The sequence below is a fragment of the Podarcis melisellensis genome (genome assembly GCF_964234715.1).
Source record: "Podarcis melisellensis genome assembly, chromosome: 11".
In the NCBI taxonomy this organism is placed as follows: Eukaryota; Metazoa; Chordata; class Lepidosauria; order Squamata; family Lacertidae; genus Podarcis; species Podarcis melisellensis.
In genome coordinates, this window is record NC_138543.1 from 24,759,440 (window position 1) to 24,779,273 (window position 19,834).

The following is a 19,834-nucleotide window of genomic DNA, read 5'->3' on the forward strand; positions in this document are numbered from 1 at the left end:
AGCTGGGACCTAGAGGCAGCTCTGATAATTACATATTTATGTTTATGCCATTCTTCATGTATAATTTGAAATTTTGAGTGGCGAGTCTGGTGTTACCAAGAATAAAATCTGGAGGGTTGCAGGTTCCCCACCCAGGTCTTCTGAGGAACGGAGGGTGTTCCATTTTGGCAAGATCTTGGAAATCTCCAGGGAAACTTGCTTGGTGCCTGCTTTGCTGACACTTCAGCAACAACCTTTTTATGTCCTTAGCCATCTGAACTTTTTTAGTTACCAAGGACAGTTTTTATGTCTGCTGTGTTCCTTTTCAATTTCTGGTGCTTGATTTGATGCAGTTCCATTTGCCATTGCTTCATCTATTTTGTCTTTATTTTATTAATGGGATGGTACTTTATTATTCTTTTAAGCTGCCCTGGGAACACAATAGGATTGAAAGTGGGGGATATAAATTTAGCAAATAAAATAAATGGTAGCTCATGTCTGCCTGTTTTGAAATACAATTCCCTGTCATGCTAACTTTACATTTGCATTCTCGGCAAACGAAAGCTGCTATTTTCTAAAATTTTACCCATGCAAAATCCCTCAAAAATAATCTTGCTGCCCACATTAACCACCTACTTTACATCTCTCTTTCAGAATAGAATTGTCTGTTTTGAGCAGGTGTGCTAAGAAGTAGTTATGAATAAAATTTGAACCAATATACAATAAATGGTATGAAATTACACAATTTATCTGAATGCTTTCTTGTAGATAACAATCTGTTCTATGTGGGAAAAGACAAGAGGCAAATGCGCCTGGTGATTCTTTCTGATGAAGAGAAAAGGAAAGTGTTAGAAAAGTGCCATGAAAATCATGCAGGTGCACATCATGGCATATCAAGGACACTGACCTTGGTGGAATCTCAATATTATTGGACATCAGTAACCAGCGATGTAAAACAGTGGGTATGGGTCACATTGTGTTTGTTTGTGTGTGTGTGTGTGTGTGTGTGTGAATGAACTCTTGATCATTCTTTAAAGTCCTCCTTGCATGATATGGCACTCATGGGATGCGTGTGGCGCTGTGGTTTAAACCACTGAGCCTCTTGGGCTTGCTGATCAGAAGGTCGGTGATTTGGATCCCCGTGATGAGCTAAGCTCCCACTGCTCTGTCCCAGTTCCTGCCAACCTAGCAGTTTGAAAGCATGCCAGTGCAAGTAGATAAATAGGTACCGCTGCGGCGGGAAGGTAAACAGTGTTTCTGTGTGCTCTGACTTCCATCACGGTGTTCCATTGCACCAGAAGCGGTTTAGTCATGCTGGCCACATGACCCGGAAAGCTGTCTGTGGGCAAATGCCGGCTCCCTCGTCCTGAAAGCAAGATGAGCGCCGCAACCCCATAATTGCCTTTGACTGGACATTTTTCTCAGTTTGTTCTACTTAAAACTGGTGATTCAAGATGCAGAGAAAGACCTGATCCTAAAAGTGCATTAGCAAGAAAAGGTTGGAATGTGTGGTTCTGGGGTATTCTTAATTTATTTTGTGTGGCTTTACTTATTCTAAATCTTCATAAGACAGCAGAATATCAATAGCAATAGAAAGTTCCAACCTTGGACTGTTATCTAATCAACAGGTGCTTGTGTTGCATTCTGAGATAATATTGCCAATGCTGTTAAATGTCTATTAATGTAATACCTATTGGCTGCAACACCAAACACTGAAGTAAGTTGGTAGCATGTGGCACCCTGTCATTTGTTTCATACACGAATTGCTTCCCATAAAGAATCTCAAAGTGATTTAACAGTAAGCACATATTTAAAACCAAATCCAAGTCTGAAACATTTCCAGACTGGGATAAAAATCTCCATTTATGAAAAGCTGCTTGGAAAAAGAAGGCCTTCAGTGGACACCCCCAAAAGATAATAGGGACTGTGGGAGTGAGTTCCGAAGGGTAAGTGCTGCCACTCTAAAGGCCCAATTCCAACATTATACAGAATGGACTTCCTGATGAGAAAGGCTCTGCAGGAGGCTGCATCCTGTAGAGTACAGTGATAAGGAGCGAGATGATCTTTGGGTATTCTAATCCCATGCTTTATAGGGATCAGAATCTTGAACTTAGCTGATTGGCAGCCAGTGCAATTCTTTCAGCAGCAGCATCTGATGATGATGCTTTATACCAGTGAGCAGTTAAACTGTTGAGTTTTGCACTAGCTGCAGGTTCTGGACCAGATTCAGGGACAGCCTGACACAGAGCATATTGCAGTGATCATATGTGGAGATTCTCAGTGCATTATGGCACTGATCATGCTATACTGGTTCAGAAACTACCGTAGCTGTTTAATCAGCTGAAACAAGTAAAAGTACTAGTAGCCACTGAAGTCACCTAGGCTTCTAACAACAGATTGATCCAGGAGCGCCCCCAGACTACAAAACTGGCAGTGTAAATAGAACAATGCAGCAAAATAAATTGCAAGTTGAGTTTTCCTGCGTTATTTTTGTATCTGAATAGATGGGGATCTGTTATGGTGTTTGTAGTTATAAGTATCAAAACATGTTTTATGGTAGTTTCAACCCAAGGCAATGTAGCATGGTTATTCTGTCTTAAACCTATTGTTAGAATAATAGGAGATACTCGAATAACTTATTACAAAAACATTATTAATGCAAATGGATGGACTATTCACACCCATTTTCATGACTTTTCTCCCAGGTGTACGCTTGCGAACATTGCCAGGTAGCAAAGAATACAGCTGCTGTAGCGTCTAAATTCCATTCTATTAAGGCAGAAGACCCGTGGACTGTAGTTACTCTAGAGCTAATGGGACCTTTTGATGCCACCAGCCGGAACAATGTGTATGTCATCCTCCTAACAGATGTCTTCACTAAGTGGGTTGTGGTTTTGCCCCTGCATGACCTTTCAGCAGCTGAAGTGGCTAAGGCAGTTGCCAGCGCATCGTTCTGTTATGGACCACCTCAGAAAATAACTATAGATCAGGAAGAAGAGTTTGTTCATCAGGTAAGAGGAGCGAACTTTGCTGTGGAAAGTGCACTTGATAACTTCCAGTTGAGCTTATTCTTTGGTTCATGTATGTTAAATGTCTAAATTTGAACAAATTGCAATTTTGTATCTCAAAGAGAAATGAAGCTTAAACATTTCAGTACCTTTACAGTGTAACTGTGCCACTATTTCAAAGCACAGTTTTCAGTTACCAAGTGAAATAAAAACAATGTGGAGGTTTAAAATGATTTGTCTTATTCTTAAAGATCAACAGGGAGCTGTTTGAACACTTTGGGACAAAGGAATTAATAATGCCATACCCTCAAGCTGATCATGAAAATGAAGCTGTCAAGACAATCAGATCTTTCCTTCTCAAATACTGCACAGAGCACACCAAAGACTGGGATGACCATTTGCAAGCTATTTCATATGCGTTCAACTTGATTGATTCAGTACGTATGGAGAACATTTGTACCTTTTGTGTGAACTGGGGCTGAATGTTCTTTAGTAGCACAGTGTCAAATATAACCACATTTCCTTTTTTCTTCCTTCCTTTTTTTTAAATAGGAAACTAGCAACAACACGCCCTATTTCCAAATGTTTAAACGAAATCCTTATATACCTTCAACATTAAGTGGGATTCAAGAAGGGGAGAGTGACTGCATGTTTGTGAGAATCTTATCTGCTATTAGACAAGCAGAGAAAGCAGTACAGGAAAGGACAATTTCAAGTTGCCAGGTAAATCTGCCCCCTCCCTTTCTCAGGAAAAAAATATTCAATGTTCAGTGAATACAGTAATTCAGAGAAATAAAATGTGTGAATGATTTTAATTCAGCACATTTAATGAATGTCTTTCATTCACTATTATTTCCAGCTGTTTGAGCTAGAAATAAAGGTTAAAAATGCTCCCCTAAATCATGCACAAATGTGTCTGAATAAGGCTCATTCAAATCTTCAAACTGTACAGATTAAGTTAAGGCCTATTCCTCTGTGGTCTAGGGAGTGGAGCTGTCTGACATCACACTGAATTCCCTTCTTATGAAGGACAAATACAGACAGGAACTTATTAGATATAAGAAAGAAAGAAAGAAAGAAAGAAAGAAAGAAAGAAAGAAAGAAAGAAAGAAAGAAAGAAAGAAAGACCCAGATATCATTTAGAAAAGTAATAAATATCAGCCATACCTTTCAGACATTTGTAGCTTACAGTTTCACAAAACTAATAAGGTAGGCTAATAGAAAACTTCATTATGAGTTTATATGGATATGTGTATACACTGGAGCACACAGAAAACCATATGCTCATTTTCTGATTTCCACACATCTTGCAGACTCAGTCTGGCTTGCACAGATCAGATGCACTTGAGAAAACACACACATCTGTCTGAGTTGTACATCCTTAAAACAAAAGTTCTAACTAATAGGTTCATTTTCTATTTAGAATATGAAGAAAATGCCTGTGGAACAGCGGAGTGGGAACATGAGCCAAGTCAGGAAGAAACCAAAGCAAGTTAATCAATTTCTCCTTAAAGTTGGACATGAAGTTCTCAGACAAAAGAAGAACTGGTGGAAAGATGGTCGCTTCCAGTCCGAATGGGTTGGCCCCTGTATTATAGATTATGTTACTGATAATGGCTGTGCAATATTAAGAGATGCCTCTGGCTCAAGGCTGAAAAGGCCCATCAAAATATCTCATCTTAAGCCATATATAAGAGGATCCCAGGAACAAGGTGAAAGTTATGTCTAGTTACACTCAATTATCTGGTTGTCACGTAGCATTAAACCATAGGTAAAGCAAATAAATTGGTGCACACTGATCAGAAATCCCTTTCTGTGCCAGGAGCAACAAACCACAAGCCTGTTCCTGTTATGTGTGAACCCAACTTGTGGTTTTCACTTCCAAATTGCAAATAGGAGCCAAGGTTTAGAGGAAGGAAACCTTGAGCCCAGACTTGCACGTAATGACAAGCCAGCCATCGTGGGTTGCTGCTCCTGGTACAGAGTGGGGAAGAGGGAAGCTGGGACTTTTGACTAGTGTGTGCTAGCATGCATTAAACCATAGTTAACACATAAGTTTAAGCCATAGTTGATGTTGAACTATGCCATTGGCTTTTACTTTTCCCAAACAAGAGCAATAATAAGTGAAGAATCTCAAAAGACCACCACAATTAAAAGCAATTTGATCTTATTATAGTTCCCATTTCTTTTACATATGGAGATTTATGGGGAAGCTTTCTTGCCCTGTAAAACTTGCCTAAGGCTTTCCAGCCCTGCAAAACTTGTTTTTTGTGTGTGCATTTTCTCCAGCTATACAGAGTTAGGTTGGCCTTTTGCCTGTTGAAATACACGCACTATAATTATTATGGACAGGATGCTGAGGTTTAAGGAAGCCTTGGAAATGCACCACTGCTAATTACAGTAATTGTGAGAACTGTTCTGGGCATATAGTCCAGATAGTGATGTGTCTAAGAAGAGAACTGAAAATCCAGGCAGGATAAGGTTGTAGAAGTACGTGTTTCTGCTGCAGTTTATCCATGTGTGTGGTGGGTTACGGAAGGATGGCAGCATTTATTATTAAATTTTGGTGAATATGTTTGTGTGCTGTCTTCTGTAATCATTGAAGGAATTGCTGAAATGCAAAATGAGATGTCAAGAGCACTCCCTGTCTTCTCTCTCTCTCTCTCTCTCTCTCTCTCTCTCTCTCTCTCTCTCTCTCTCTCTCTCTCTCCCCCCCCCCCCCAATTAACTTAGGCTGTTCTGCTTTACCTAGCCAGTGAAAATATTGAATTGTTGAATCCCCTGAATGCTGTTTAAAGCACGTGTACTGAACCAATTTCCCAAAAATATCTTGTTTACTTGTGCAGAGAATGAACGTCTTCATGACGTCAGTCAGCATTCTGGCTTTCTGTGCTAGTTCAGAAGAGATAATTGAAATATTTAATTTCCATCTCCAGTCTATTTGTGACGGGCTCAGCAATTTCATTTCCTTTAAACCGACACTGAGTCACCAAGCATGATATTTAGAAAGGAGCCAGCAGCTGCAAGCTGCACAGTCCAAAGACCCAAATTGCAAGACAAAAAAATGACTGGGCTTTTGTTTTGTGTGTGGTGTTTTATTTTTTGTGGTGGTACTGGAGGAATGGATACAGGGCAGATTGGTTAACTGCTTCTAGACCAGTTTAGCAAGGAAGCTTCTTACTAGAAAATTTATTTAAGGCTTTTACATCAAGATGCCTTAACTGTAAAATTTATATTACCTCCAAATATCCCTATTTACAAATGTGTAAATATCTTGATGTATCGTGACAGAAAAAGAGGAAAGAGAGAATGCTTTAAAAAAATAATATAAAATAAATCCTTTGGTCTGTTACAATATGGAGGCCAATTTCAGCCCCTTCCTTTATTAGCTGGGACACTCTAAGAAGCACCTGCATATCCATTGTTGTAGTCTATCTCAGCTCTTAAAGAGAACGTATCAAGAACTGTGCCCCATAAAATGGGGTACAGATATGACATTCTGCTACCTCTGTATTGCTGCTCCTGTCCCTGGATTCAGAAGTGTACGATGCAAACGGTCATGTCTGGTAACCTTAGCCTAAATGAAACTTGGCTTCTAATCAAAATGTATTTTCCTATTGCAGATAGCAGCTACATTTGGCAGAGTGCCGTCATGGTTGATCATGATTATGTTGGTTCATCCGAAACATCCGCAGGACAGAGCTCCAAAGATGTATTTTCTGGAAAAGGTCCACCTGTTCCCGTTGCTGATGATGGCCTGTCAGGGAAGGACCGTGTCTTCTCAGAATGTAACAGTAGGGCAGAGACAGAATTGATAGACCCAGACTCCACTGACTCAGTGCCGAAGAATCCAAAACAGTGGTGTGCAGCTTACTGGACTCTTCAGAATAAGACAGAGGCTACTTGATGCAGTAAGACTCCATTGGAATAAGTGGTACGGAGCTTGTCAAAGGTGTGTAAATACCAAACTTTTTCTTCCTTTGTCCAGAATGGACCACTGGTTCAGCTGCTGCTGAATGTTCTGTTCATATGTTGTATGAAACCATAGCTTAGCACCATATCCCCAAATAGCAGCAAGCCTTGGGCTCATGCAGTCCCCTTTCCTGCTCTGGTGCAGCCATAGAGGAGGAGACTGGAAACTTTCAGCTGTTTTTCAGCTAACCATGGTTTCTCATTTTATATCAAACTGGTTAAATGTTAACTATAGTTAAGGGAAACAAGTCAACTTCAAGCAGTCTTCAACATACTGAACCACATAACCTATGTAACTACTTCCCTTTAAAAATCTTCTTTTTCTGGCCATGCCAAAGGAAGAGAAGGGTGAGAGGATTCCCAAAAGGTAGACCAGACACAATTGTCTTTCATCCAGCAGAGCTTTACTGCTACTGAAGGCAAATGAGCATAATGGCCACAAATCCAATACAGTACATTCAGGATTGGCACTGTCCATAAGAAGTCCAGTTGCAGCAGACTTAACTTAAACTTACAATAACTTATAATAAGACTAAACCTTAACACTATATACAGAACACTACACCAGAAGGAAAAGAGATAGAAAGAGAAGTGAAACCCTGGCTCCTTCTGGTCTTACTTTTATAGTTAGAATGACCTTGACAGAAAAAGATAAGAGAACCAGTTTAAGCCAGCTGTACTCAGCTTCTCTGAAGGAGTAACCCAAACATCATGAACCTTCTGCTTGTTTCTTTCACACAGAAAAGCTTCTAGAATCCTCTTGAATTAATTAGAATAGGAAAGATCTCTACACATCAGATCAATACTTTCTGTACTAAGAAATGCAAACTGACACACATGACACTAAACTGTTGTTTAACGATATATATGAACTAGCCAAGTAGGGTGGTGCAATTGCTCCACAGTTTACAGTGGTTTGTGCTGTGTACGCCATTAGTATAAAGAAGCTTTGCTTCAATGTAACTTACTATAGAATTAGCGGGAAGTTTTAAGTGGCATCCATTCTGGTCAGTTGCCGGCAGCATTGTGTCTTATCAAATAAAATCACAACATCCCGCTGTACACCTTTCATGCAAATACACTAGAACAGACCGTGGCTTAGCCACAGAACACAGGCTTCTACGTAGATGGTCCTGGGTTCAAGCCCTAGAACTCCCAAAAATAAGGAGTTTTAGGAAGCTGGAAAAACTTCTGCCTGACCTCTTGGACAACTGCTGACAGAGTTGACAGCACTGCACCAGATGTAAGGTAGATGCTGATAGGTCTTCAAGGAGAGCATGTTTCTGTAATGAACTTCCATCAACTCAAGTGGTGTGGCTTATGTCCATTGCAGCTGCGACGGGGCTTTTCTCTTAGATCACCTCTGGCTTGTTGACAAGACTTGCTGTTTGCCGCCTCAGTCTTGTTCACCGGAGCTACAGAAGGGCTTTGCATGGAACGCACAAAGCTGTTGATGAGCTTCTTCCAATATTTTGAGAACCCTGAAACCAACAAGTCAATCAATTCTTAACTGTTTTGAATGTTTACCTTGCAAAGCCTTTTATGACTAGGGCCTTAGCGCCTCTCCTAGTATTAACCTATCTGGACCCTTTGTTCTTTATCTGAATATCTTCCCTGAGTGCCCCTTCTGAGTGTGTCAACAAGGGAGAGGGCCTTTTGGGTTGTGGCTCCCAGCTGCAGAATGCTCTCCATGGTGACGCCCAACTAGCACCTGAACATCCTTTTTGCACCAGGTTAAAATGTATCTCTTCTCCCACACATTTTACAGAGTGTGGGACAAGCTGTTTAATGGCCTATCTGATGTACATTCTTGCTGCTGGAGTTTTTGTTGTTTTTCTGCTGGATTTTATTTATTTATAATATGTCTTATGAGGTCATTCGCCATGAGATCCCGGGGCAGGTTACAGCAATATAATATAAAGTTATAGAACCCTCACAGAAACAATCAAGTCTGTTCCAAATGATGCAGAGCGGCATAACATTCAGTAGAAGAGGGTAGGTCACACGAAACGAAATGCTTAACTGTCATAGACTGGGTTAAAGAGGTGCATATTTAGCACATGGTAAAAGCTGTACAATGAATATAGTAGACACACCTCTGTGGAGACTGTGTGCCACAATTTAGGGGTTTCCACAGAGAAAACCCTCTCCCTTAAGGGTTACTGTAACTGTTTTATTAAAGTGTGATGATGATGATGATTGTTATTATTATTATATGTTTTTTTTCCGGTAAGCGACTAGTAAGTAAAAAAATAATAGTTCAACCTCAAAATACAACACAAGCCCTGTGACTTCTGAAAGTTTTCACCGTCAAAACTTAATTGGAATATGCAAATCTCCACGATCTTCTTTAAATACAGTTTCTTTATTGTAGGACCTCTGTAAGCTTTATCACAAGCTAAACGTTGTTTACTGTCTGACTTGTGCCACCTGGTGGGTTTTTATATAACTTCAGGGGAGGAAATGGAAGACATACATTCATATAATGGCCTAGTTTTCCCTATTCTGGATTGTACCACTTGATACTGTCAGTGGGGGTTCTTTAGTGTTTCTGCAGTAGCTTTGACATGTAAATTCTGACAGGTCTAATTAAGCCCACCCGCAGCAACTTGAAAATTTCTAGGAAGCCAATGAAGTCTTGTTTCTCAGCTAGGAATTTCACCAGCTCTAGAGAGATGAGCAGCTTGTGCCAGAACAGCTAACATAACCTTTCTTCAGCTAACATGGTTTCTACTGGAAGCACAATTTACCTTAAAGTAAACTATGATTATAACAGATATAACAGTATCTTGTGAGTTCTGGACAAACTTCTAGCAATTTAGTTTTTTCAGCAAACAGAGCTAGATGGGTTGGACTAAAAGCAAGACCTCACAAACCTCTAATAAGTGGGGCTCTGCCACAAAATGTTGCAGCCTGTCCTAGATATGTGTGTTTTGCTCAATTCTGATAATATAAAAGACAGAAGTCTCTGCAGTCACTTCATGTGGGGAAATGTGTGTATTTTAGCTTGACATTTAAAAGTACACGCAGTCAGGACACATACCTGCATTCTGCATTCAGCTGAATTCAGGATTCACCTTGGAGGTGGACTGAAGGGTAATTCAAGCAGGTCGACCATTGTTGCAACCCAAGATGTATGGGGGATGTTTGACCAGGAGTCATAGAAGCGTAGAGTCCAAACAAGTACCAGCCCCACCTCTGACCCCCAATATTAATAGTGCATAACATTGTGATTGAAGCTGATCTCAGTGCTGCCTCCCTCTTTTAGTTTGCAATAGGGGCATAGAAGTAAATTGCTTTCTTCCCCAATGGGAAGGGGAAACAACAGTGGATAAGAGTGCAGGGTTCTGGTAATCTACTTTCTCAGATTCAGTCCAGTCTGCAGTAGGAGTATCATACTTTTGAGCAACAGTTTGGGGTTGTTGTAATAAAACAGTCAGATAATGACCCATGGTCTGCAGTATTCAGCATGATCTGCACTGCCAGGCTTCTTTCTCCCAGTCCCTTCTGACTTCAATATGAGGATAATGATCTGTGCATGTCTCTTTCTCTGTCTTCTTTTGCACAGTTTCACTGCATTCTCTGGACAGAGGGGGAAAACTGAGCGAAAGGATTACATAGGGAGAGATACATAGGTAGCCTCACACACCTTCTGCTCTTCTTACTGTCCCTGGCTGCTTTTCTTCCAGCTAGCTTCTTTTACCTGCTTACCAGCTGATCAGCAGCCTTTTCCCTCTCACCCTCCTTTTCACTTTTCTGCACCACCATGTCAAGGTGCAGCAAGCAGATCATGACAACAGAGGGTGAGGAAAACACAAGTGTCCCAGATGGAGAGGAAGAGAGAATGAATGGAAAGCAATGGAACCTTTAGCCTCTCGTGTCTTCCTCTGGGGCACTCCAGTTATATTTCCCCCTCCTGCACTGACGATGCCCAGTGTAACGCCTCTTAAATGGGGTGTGCTGGGGGGGGGCAGACGTGAACTGGCGAGGATCTACTTGTTCCTAAGCCAGTCCGGTTATTAGCAAGTTCAGCACAGGAGCCTGATCTTGCACTGTTTCCTGTAGCAGCCTGGAGTTGATGCAAACACCGCTACGCCACTAGCATGAGCAGTGGGGCTCTGGATGCAGCAGTTGCTCAGCTGCCCCCCAAAAGGTGAGGACGGTACCTAAACCCCCACCCAAGCCCTGAAACAGAGGACTGGGGAAGAACAGAGGGAGACCCATGCCAAGTTTGCTTGATATTCACTGTATAAGATATGAAGCTGCTTTATACTGAAGCAGTCCCTTGATTCATATGGCCCAATACTTTCTGGCAGCAGTTCTTGTGTAGTTCAGGCAGAAGACTTTATGTGTCACAGGAGGTGCTGGGAAATGGGAAACCCAATCTTCTGCATGCAGAACATATGGTAGTGGTACATATAAAAACCTACTTGGGTACTTTTATTCTTAACCACTAGGTGTCATTCACTCACTTCGGTTGAACAAATCCGGCTGCACAGAGAAAGAGCATGTTTGTGTGTTCATGAAAGTGAATGCGTACATTTCAGTTAATCCTGTGCCCCAATCGCCCACAACAAGATACCGCAAGGAAGGAGTGTGAGGTGTGAAACACCATATGTTTTGGGAAAGAACATAGGCGTGAGAATTTGTTAGCTCTGAGTGGAAGGACATATTGAGGGATTACCATATTTTTCCATGTATAAGATGCCCCTTGTTTTGGGGGACTCCAAATTAAGAAAATAGGGGGAAATTGTCAAGAGTTGTACAGTTGTTAAGCTTTTTTGGGGGAGTATTTCCCAGAGTTGTTGCACTTTTTGGGGGGTAGTGCCCACAGTTGTTGAGCTTTTTTGGGGGGAGGGGATTGCCGAAAGTCACTCACCCGACTGAACAATGCTTAAAATTGCAAGCGACGCAAAAGCCGCCAATCACCCGCCCAATTGCTGCGGGGGAAGCCAATCAACAACAGCCCTTGCTGCGGCCACCAATCAAATGCCAAATAGCCACAGGCAGTCTCCTGCTTGCAGCTGCAACCAATCGCTTCTCCCCGCTCTGCACTAACCGTGTATAATATGACCTCCAATTTTAAACATATTCTAAAAAGAAAAATACCGTATTTTTTCGTGTATAAGACTAGGTTTTTTCCCTAAAAAATAATGTCAAAAATTGGGGTGGCATCTTATACATGGATATATCCCCCCATTTTCTTAAATCAGACTTCCCCAAAATAGGGAGCATCTTATACATGGGGGCATCTTATAGACGGAACAATACAGTAGCTCGTCTTATGCACAGAAAAATACGGTAAGTTCTAATTAACATCTCTTTTTTTCTGATGAAGTTCTGCACAACCAGGAGAGTGGGCAGCTGTCAAAAGGATCTGCCCTGCAGTCCAACAGGCAGTGGTGATGGATGTAAACAGACACTGGAGAAAACCAAGACAGAAGGGGGGCATCGTTAAGCAAGCTCATGTTCAGAAGCACTATGCAATTTGCTGCACAAATATGCAAGGCCAAAATATGAACCCTAATATAAATGCTAGGTTTATGTCGTTTTATATATTTGGAGAGATTTTAAAAAAAAATATTTGTGCCAGTATTAACCGACCACATAGAAGATGCTTTGCAACGGATTTCTTAACAATGTGAAATGCAATACTTGAATAAAATAAAATAGGTTGGAAGGTTACAAGTCCACTGATCAGCTACTGGAAATTAGTGAACTGGTGGTTGTTCTTTCTGGTTATCTGATAGCAATCTATAAAAGATTGCTAATAGTTGGCCGCGCTGATCAACTAGCAAGAATGTCACCAGCAAGGACATTTTTCAGTCTGTGAGCCCATATGGATACAGTTCCTGATTATGAAATGAATGTATACTAGGAAACGACTGCAAGTTACCCTTATTCCAAAGTCTAGTTTGACTTACACCACTGTTTTTGCCAGAGTAAGTTCCAAGTTGTCAAGGCACCTGGGTTGAAAGAGGTTTGGAGTTTGGAGCAGCTGTATCTCCTTGCCCCAGAATGCCCTTTTTGGGGACTTAACACTAACATAAGTCCCATCAATGGAGCCTGATTGAAGGAGTTGCTGTGCCCCTGGCTGAATTGAGATGGGGGAGTTAATCTGGCATAACCCTGGGTCTGCCACATTCACCTACTCTGAACGTACTCAAATCTGGGGACTCTTGGGTTTGGATTTTGCTGTAAGGCTGTGATCCCATATCCACTTTACGACTTTTATATACAGAATACAGGCTTACTAATGTTAAGGCTAAAATGAATTTAGGAAATAAAATTTTAGAGCAGTATTCAACTAAATTTTACTCAGCAGAGTAAAAAGGTAAAGGTAAAGGGACCCCTGACCATTAGGTCCATTCGTGACCGACTCTGGGGTTGCGGTGCTCATCTCACTTTATTGGCCGAGGGAGCCGGCGTACAGTTTCTGGGTCATGTGGCCAGCATGACTAAGCCGCTTCTGGCGAACCAGAGCAGCGCAGGGAAACACCATTTACCTTCCCACCGGAAGGTCGGTGGTTCGAATCCCCGCGACAGGGTGAGCTCCCATCACTCGGTCCCTGCTCCTGCCAACCTAGCAGTTCGAAAGCATGTCAAAGTGCGAGCAGATAATGAACCCTAATATAAATGCTAGGTTTATGTAGTTTTATATATGTGGAGAGATTTTTAAAAAAATCTTTGTGCCCGTATTAACCGACCACATAGAAGATGCTTTACAACGGATTTCTTAACAATGTGAAATGCAATACTTGAATAAAATAAAATAGGTTGGAAGGTTACAAGACCACTGATCAGCTACTGGGAATTTGTGAACTGGTGGTTGTCTTAGGCTCTGTGGTTTAACCCAGTAGACCTGTTGAAATTAGTGGTCCAGATTTAGTCATTTTCATTAATTTCAATGGGTCTTCTCTGAGTAACACTTAAGTTGAATACCAGCCTCAATAGCAAAATTAAGGAAATGGTTTATCAAAATCGGTTGTGTCACAAAATGTGATCCTGATTGCAAGTTTGAAGAGTTGGAGGGCGGGAGGAGAGGGAGAGATTAGCTTTGCCATCTCGGAAATGACAGTTTTATTACATATTCTATCCAATGCGAGTTAGGCACGCTAAAATAAATGGCTTTTGACACTGAGAAATGAGATGCTGTTTGGAACAGTTGCAGTCCCCTGTAATCATTTTAAATTTGGTGCATTAATCAAGTTTCTGAGCTGGATACAATAATACATTTTTGAGTTGCAATACAGAGAGGTACGGTTTTGTGACAGCATGCATTCTACTATTTATTTAAAGCATTTTTTATCCTGCTTTTCGGTCATATTTACTTCCAATTTCTTGGGCAAAAAAATTGCAGCCCATTATGGACCAGCCCATTCCCCAGGATTTGGCAAGCACCTGCACAGACCGAAAGCCCTTCTCATTATCAGGCATAAATCAGGGATGGAAAATCCAAGACCCTTCAGATGTTGTTGGACAGCAGCTCCCATCAGCATGGCCACTGGTCAGGGATGATGGGGACTGGGGTCCAACATCTGGAGAGCCACATGTTCCCCAACTCTGGCATAAATCTTCTGATGCAGAGAATTTAGGCTGAGGATCAGGTGGAGGGGGGCACCACTAGAGAAGCTGGCATTGTATTGTGCTCACCAGTATAAGTGGGTGAGAAGTTATTTTCTATTTTTTTCTATTATTCTCTCTTCCCCTCCATCCCCAAATAACTGTAGCTGTTAAGATGGTTCTTCTATTCTTCTGGAGAAAAAGGAAAGCGGTCTAAAGATTTGCCATGTTCTGCACTCCTCTCCAGTGCTAACCTTCCAAAAGCAGCAAGAAGGAAATGTGGGAAGCCTTGACAGTCTGTTTATATCACCAGGCTTTCATGCAACAAGATCAACACTGTATTACTGTTTCCTGTGACCTTTTAGGCCGATCTTGGGCTTCAAGAACCAGCGTCAGAAGAGTGACCTAGTCATGGCAGCTGGAAGGAACACCTGTAGACTATGCTGAGGAGATGGAGTAGAGCCACTATTCTGCATTGCTCCAATATACTGCATTGATCTATAACAGGGGTAGGCAACTTAAGGCCCAGGGTCCAGATGTGGCCCAATTGTCTTCTCAATCCGGCCCGCGGGTGGTCTGGGAATCAGCGTGTTTTTACATGAGTAGAATGTGTCCTATTATTTAAAATGCACCTCTGCGTTATTTGTGGGGCATAGGAATTCGTTTATCCCCCCCCAAAAAAAATATAGTCCAGCCCACCACAGGGTCTGAGGGATGGTGGATCGGCCCACAGCTGGAAAACGTTTCTGACCCCGATCTATAAATTTTGATGAACTACCATGGTACATTGCTTAATTGGAAAGCACTACTGAATCAAGATGCCTCCTAGAGAACCAATTTCCACCTAATGATACTTGGTGGTAAGGACAGCTGCTTAGTTAGGATGGCAATTCAATTGGAACACCCTCAGGTAACTTCCTGCTGCTGAGGTCTCTGGAGACGTCTTGGGTTTCACACTGGGTTCGATCTCCTCAAAAAGTACATTGGTTCCTGCTTAATTCTGTACCCTTCTGTTACACATCTCAGGCTACAAATATGCTTCGTTCAGTCTGAATCCTGTAGGTAGGGGTAACAAACACGGTTCTCTCCATCACCTTCAGCTAGCATGGCCAATGGTTGTCCAGCAATATTTGGAGAGCACCGTGTTTGCTACCTCTTACACAGATCCTACTTCAACAGACACCTGTCTGGGCACTATATAACCACATATTCTTGGATTCGGTTCCTATCACGGAAACAAGTACCCACTTCCATTCTCACTGCTGTCCAAACTCAAGCTCTTCATGTATAAAAAAAATAGAATGCAGGATTCAATAGACAGATCCGCATTACTGGGGGGTGGGGAATTTAGTAACATTCATGTTTTAATATTTGCTAATTTAACAAGTTCCATTTAGAATAGTTATAGATGCGAAGTTACAGATTTTGCGTTTGAATGCTTGTCTGCTAGAAATGTTACTGAGCACAATTCAAAGTGTTGGTGCTGACCTTTAAAGCCCTAAATGGCCTCAGCCCAGTATACCTGAAGGAGCTTCTGCACCCACATCGTTCTGCCTGGATATTGAGGTCCAGCTCCGAGGGCCTTCTGGCAGTCCCCCCACTGCGAGAAGTGAAGCTGCAGGGAACCAGGCAGAGGGCCTTCTTGGTAATGGCACCCGCCCTGTGGAAGGCCCTCCCATCAGATGTCAAAGAAGTAAACAACTATCTGACTTTTAGAAGACATCTGAAGCCAGCACTGTTTAGGGAAGTTTTTCTTGTTTGATGTTGTATTGCTTTATTATTATTATTACAGTGGTACCTTGGGTTACAGACGCTTCAGGTTACAGACTCCGCTAACCCAGGAATATTACCTCGGGTTAAGAACTTTGCTTCAGGATGAGAACAGAAATAGCGCAGCGGTGGCAGCAGGAGGCCCCATTAGCTAAAGTGGTGCTTCAGGTTAAGAACAGTTTCAGGTTAAGAACGGACCTCCAGAACGAATTAAGTTCTTAACCAGAGGTACCACTGTATTCTGTTGGGAGCTGCCCAGAGTGGCTGGGGAAACCCAGCCAGATGGGTGGGGAATGAATGAATAGATAAATAATAATTTTTATTATTTATAAGTTATGTATTATTTTTTGTTTCAATGAATTTAATTATCAACAGAATGCCAATTTTTTAAAAAACAGATTTTCTTTAACCTGTTTATACTGTGATAGCTAAAGAAGTTTGTCACCGATGCCTGCTTTTGCTTGCTCCAAGAAAATGTCTCACTGACGAAACAGTCCCTCTCAAAGGAACCATGTAGTTTCCTGCACGTAGCCACCTTTTCTCAGAAGATGTTAATGTTACTAAATGGGCATCGGTGGGGGGGGGGTACGGACCATGTTTTTATTCATCAAATGGAACTTGGCCGATGTATCTAAATTATCATTGTCATGTTCTGTCAGACGCATTGCAGTAAATCTTCATTAGGGATAAAATATTATGGCTAATATAGCACGGCAGTTAAGAGACAGAGACTGCTGTCTTACCACAGCAGATGCTGCTGGGCCTGCAACTTTCCTCATCCCTGATTGGCTATGCTGTCAGGGGCTGATGGGAGATGCGAGTCCAAGGGCTTCTCATCCCCGCCATGCACACGTCTAATTGAATTCAGCACAGATTACACTGCAACTTCAAGTTGTGCCATCTGCTATGAATTCGACAGGAGGCCTCGTAGCAAAGCACTCCTCTCCAGCCTCAGTCTCCCATCTATAAAATGGGCATAATTATGACCTAATGGTTGTAGACTTTTAATATATATAAAACACTTTGAACACTCCAAAGGGCTTTACAAATGCCAAGTGTGGAGACTGCGTGTTCATGCTATGGTAACCAGGACTGTACTTTATGATTGGGGAAGGAAATGTGCAAAAATAAAATTATTTCTATGCAAGTTGAGACACAGGTTTCTTCTTAGCTCTGACAATGTTTTATTTGAGTACATACCCTGAAGTTTGGATATACAGGCCAGATTTTTCTTTAAAAACCAACGCTTGATTTTTATACATGTAATGCAAATTTAGTTTTAGGTTTTTAAGTTTTGCTTTTTAAAAAAGAAAAAAAATATGTCATGTAACAAAACATCTTCCATCTTTCATACAAAATAACACTTTGGTTTCCTTTTCCTCTCCACTGCTAGTAGAAAGCAGTGATAAAACTTTGCACTGTATTCAGTGGTTTGAGGTATTGGCTTACAAAAAGTTGCATACAAAGACCCATTCCCCTCTCCCACCTCAATGCAAAAATTCCAAAGTACACTCTGACAGCTAATGCTCTGCGAACACTTTATTACACAAATTACATTCAGCTTCTGAAAATAGTGTTCTAACAGTATAACCATCTAAAAATAAGACATCCTGGAAACACACAAATTCTCGAGGAAGAAGAAAAACCATTTTAAATAGAGGCTTTAAAAATCTTTCCCTCAAAGCAACAGAATGCTAGTGATTTTTCTTTAAAAAATAGGAGTTTTAGCAGCTTTGTCTCATTGTGGCACTAAATTATCTCTGTTCTGTGATAGGTTAAGGGCATTGAACGTGAAAAGGCACAAAAGAAAAAATTGGAACTGAAAAAAATGTTTTCTTAAAGCAGAGGCTGGGACTTATTTACAAATATAGAGAAGGTCCCTAACTGAAATGAGCAGATACTACTACTTTCAAAATCATTACTGCAATTAAAATGGGATTGTTCTGCTTTATTAAAAGGTTCACAGAAGACAATGGCACTGATATGAAATGGTCACACTCTAAAACCAAACTGAAGCCAAAGGGAGGGGGCGAATTGTGTACAGTCGCACAAAGGACTAGTACAGTTTACAATTAAATACACAAAATCTTAAAACGTGCTAAATCCGGCAATCTTTGTAGAGTCATACAAGGTAGAAATCAAAGGCCAATTTCAGGAAGATGGAGGTATCGCTGGAGGGTGAGGAACAGCATCTTCCTCTTCTGAATCTGTGGCATCGTCCTCATCTTTTTCTTGGTCGCTCCCTTCTGTACTAAGTCGATCAAATCCTTTTCGACTGTAGCCTGCGCGGCTTGCAAAGAAGTTCCCAAGATTGAGGCCTCCGCCACCTTTTCCTGAAAGTGGAAACGCACTTTAAGAAAGTGTTCAATGTGCCCATTATTCTCACAAGTTGCTACTTTGGATCATGATGCTTTTTTATTTCCTAAGATGGCAGCTGTGCTTGTTCAAGCACAGCAGCTTCTTAGAAAACCTGTTGAGGTCAGTATAAAGTGACTCACGGAATAAGTCCTCTGATCTGCCTGTTGGAATCAGCTATATCTTCAGTTCTGTCCATTTCCCCCATCATGCCTTCCCTTGAGAGGCGTGACATAGTCACAATACAGGATTGGCTCTCTTAGCTATAATAGCCTCCATCTTCTTCTCTGACCCCCCCTTTAAAGTTAGCTCAGGGATTATTTTGAACTTCGGCTGAGAGAAATAATTGCAGTCATTATTTTTCTTCATTATATAAAGGGAAGATTTGCAGAAGATCAATTTCTTAGTATTGTTCTGTGTCTCTAGGAACACTCTTGTGTTCCTCATCAAACCAAATCAGCCGCTCCCCAAGGCTTTACATGGTAGATAAGGGGAAGACTCAACACTATCACTACATTCTCCTAAGGAATAGCTGCCAAATTCATTAGCAGAGGACAGACAATTTGTACTAGGTAGGAGGCAGGCAGGCATTTTAACAGCTAATGAAGAGAATCAATGCAACGCTCACTTGCTAGGTACATCTGGGAATATCTCACACAAGAGCCCATAAACACATAGAGCATATACTTTCATGGATCTTTTATTAAAAATAAAAAACATTTATTGTTATTCTTTCATGGGTCTCTGACTTCTTAGGAGTGTAACACCAGATTGTAAATGAAGGACTATGTTTATGTCCTGCTTTCCAGCCCCAATTGGCTGTAAAACCAGCTTATGAAAGATTCTCACAATAGACATCATGTTCAAGTCTCGTACGAGGAGCGGAAATGATGTGGTGTCGCTACAGTCCCCAGACTATTTCCTGCCCTCATCCTTGGTCTTTGCTTTCCCTTTACTCACCTCTAAATTTGCCCAGGATTCCCCCTGAACTTGAATCAAGTTTATGTTCGGCATCAGCTATAAAAATGAGACATATTGCTACATCAGGAGCAAGCACCCTCAAGCAGAATTATATTATCAACACACACCAGAAAATAAAGCAGGATTTGTGCAAATCAAGCTATGTGGAAGAGAAATGGAAATGAAATGGCAAAGTCTCTGTTGGGCCTTGGTGGTTTTGCTGTGTT

The 19,834-nt window shown here is 41.4% G+C and overlaps 2 protein-coding genes across 17 annotated transcripts in view; one reads left to right on the forward strand and one right to left on the reverse strand.

The window, feature by feature from the left end:
• The window catches only part of GIN1 (gypsy retrotransposon integrase 1), a 35,168-nt gene that overhangs the window by 5,360 nt on the left and 9,974 nt on the right, over nucleotides 1–19,834 (forward strand). For 5 of the 10 annotated variants that reach the window (XM_081930636.1, XM_081930630.1, XM_081930637.1 and 2 more), the window contains exons 3-8: nucleotides 748–941; nucleotides 2,685–2,990; nucleotides 3,239–3,424; nucleotides 3,540–3,710; nucleotides 4,411–4,699; nucleotides 6,611–6,977. In XM_081930636.1, the coding sequence (XP_081786762.1) occupies nucleotides 748–941; nucleotides 2,685–2,990; nucleotides 3,239–3,424; nucleotides 3,540–3,710; nucleotides 4,411–4,699; nucleotides 6,611–6,894 (1,430 nt within the window). In that variant the 3' untranslated portion in view covers nucleotides 6,895–6,977. Of the gene's footprint in view, nucleotides 1–747; nucleotides 942–2,684; nucleotides 2,991–3,238; nucleotides 3,425–3,539; nucleotides 3,711–4,410; nucleotides 4,700–6,610; nucleotides 6,978–12,297; nucleotides 13,427–13,602; nucleotides 13,692–14,689; nucleotides 14,890–19,834 lie in introns of those variants that run through there. The other 5 variants (XR_014172978.1, XM_081930631.1, XM_081930634.1 and 2 more) reach the window with 5 other exon arrangements.
• PAM (peptidylglycine alpha-amidating monooxygenase) overlaps nucleotides 17,814–19,834 on the reverse strand; it is a 119,788-nt gene continuing 117,767 nt past the window's right edge. For 5 of the 7 annotated variants that reach the window (XM_081930458.1, XM_081930457.1, XM_081930455.1 and 2 more), the window contains 2 exons: nucleotides 19,608–19,664; nucleotides 17,814–18,625 (listed from right to left, as the gene is read on the reverse strand). In XM_081930458.1, the coding sequence (XP_081786584.1) occupies nucleotides 18,444–18,625; nucleotides 19,608–19,664 (239 nt within the window). In that variant the 3' untranslated portion in view covers nucleotides 17,814–18,443. The remainder of the gene's footprint in view (nucleotides 18,626–19,607; nucleotides 19,665–19,834) is intronic. The other 2 variants (XM_081930461.1, XM_081930459.1) reach the window with 1 other exon arrangement.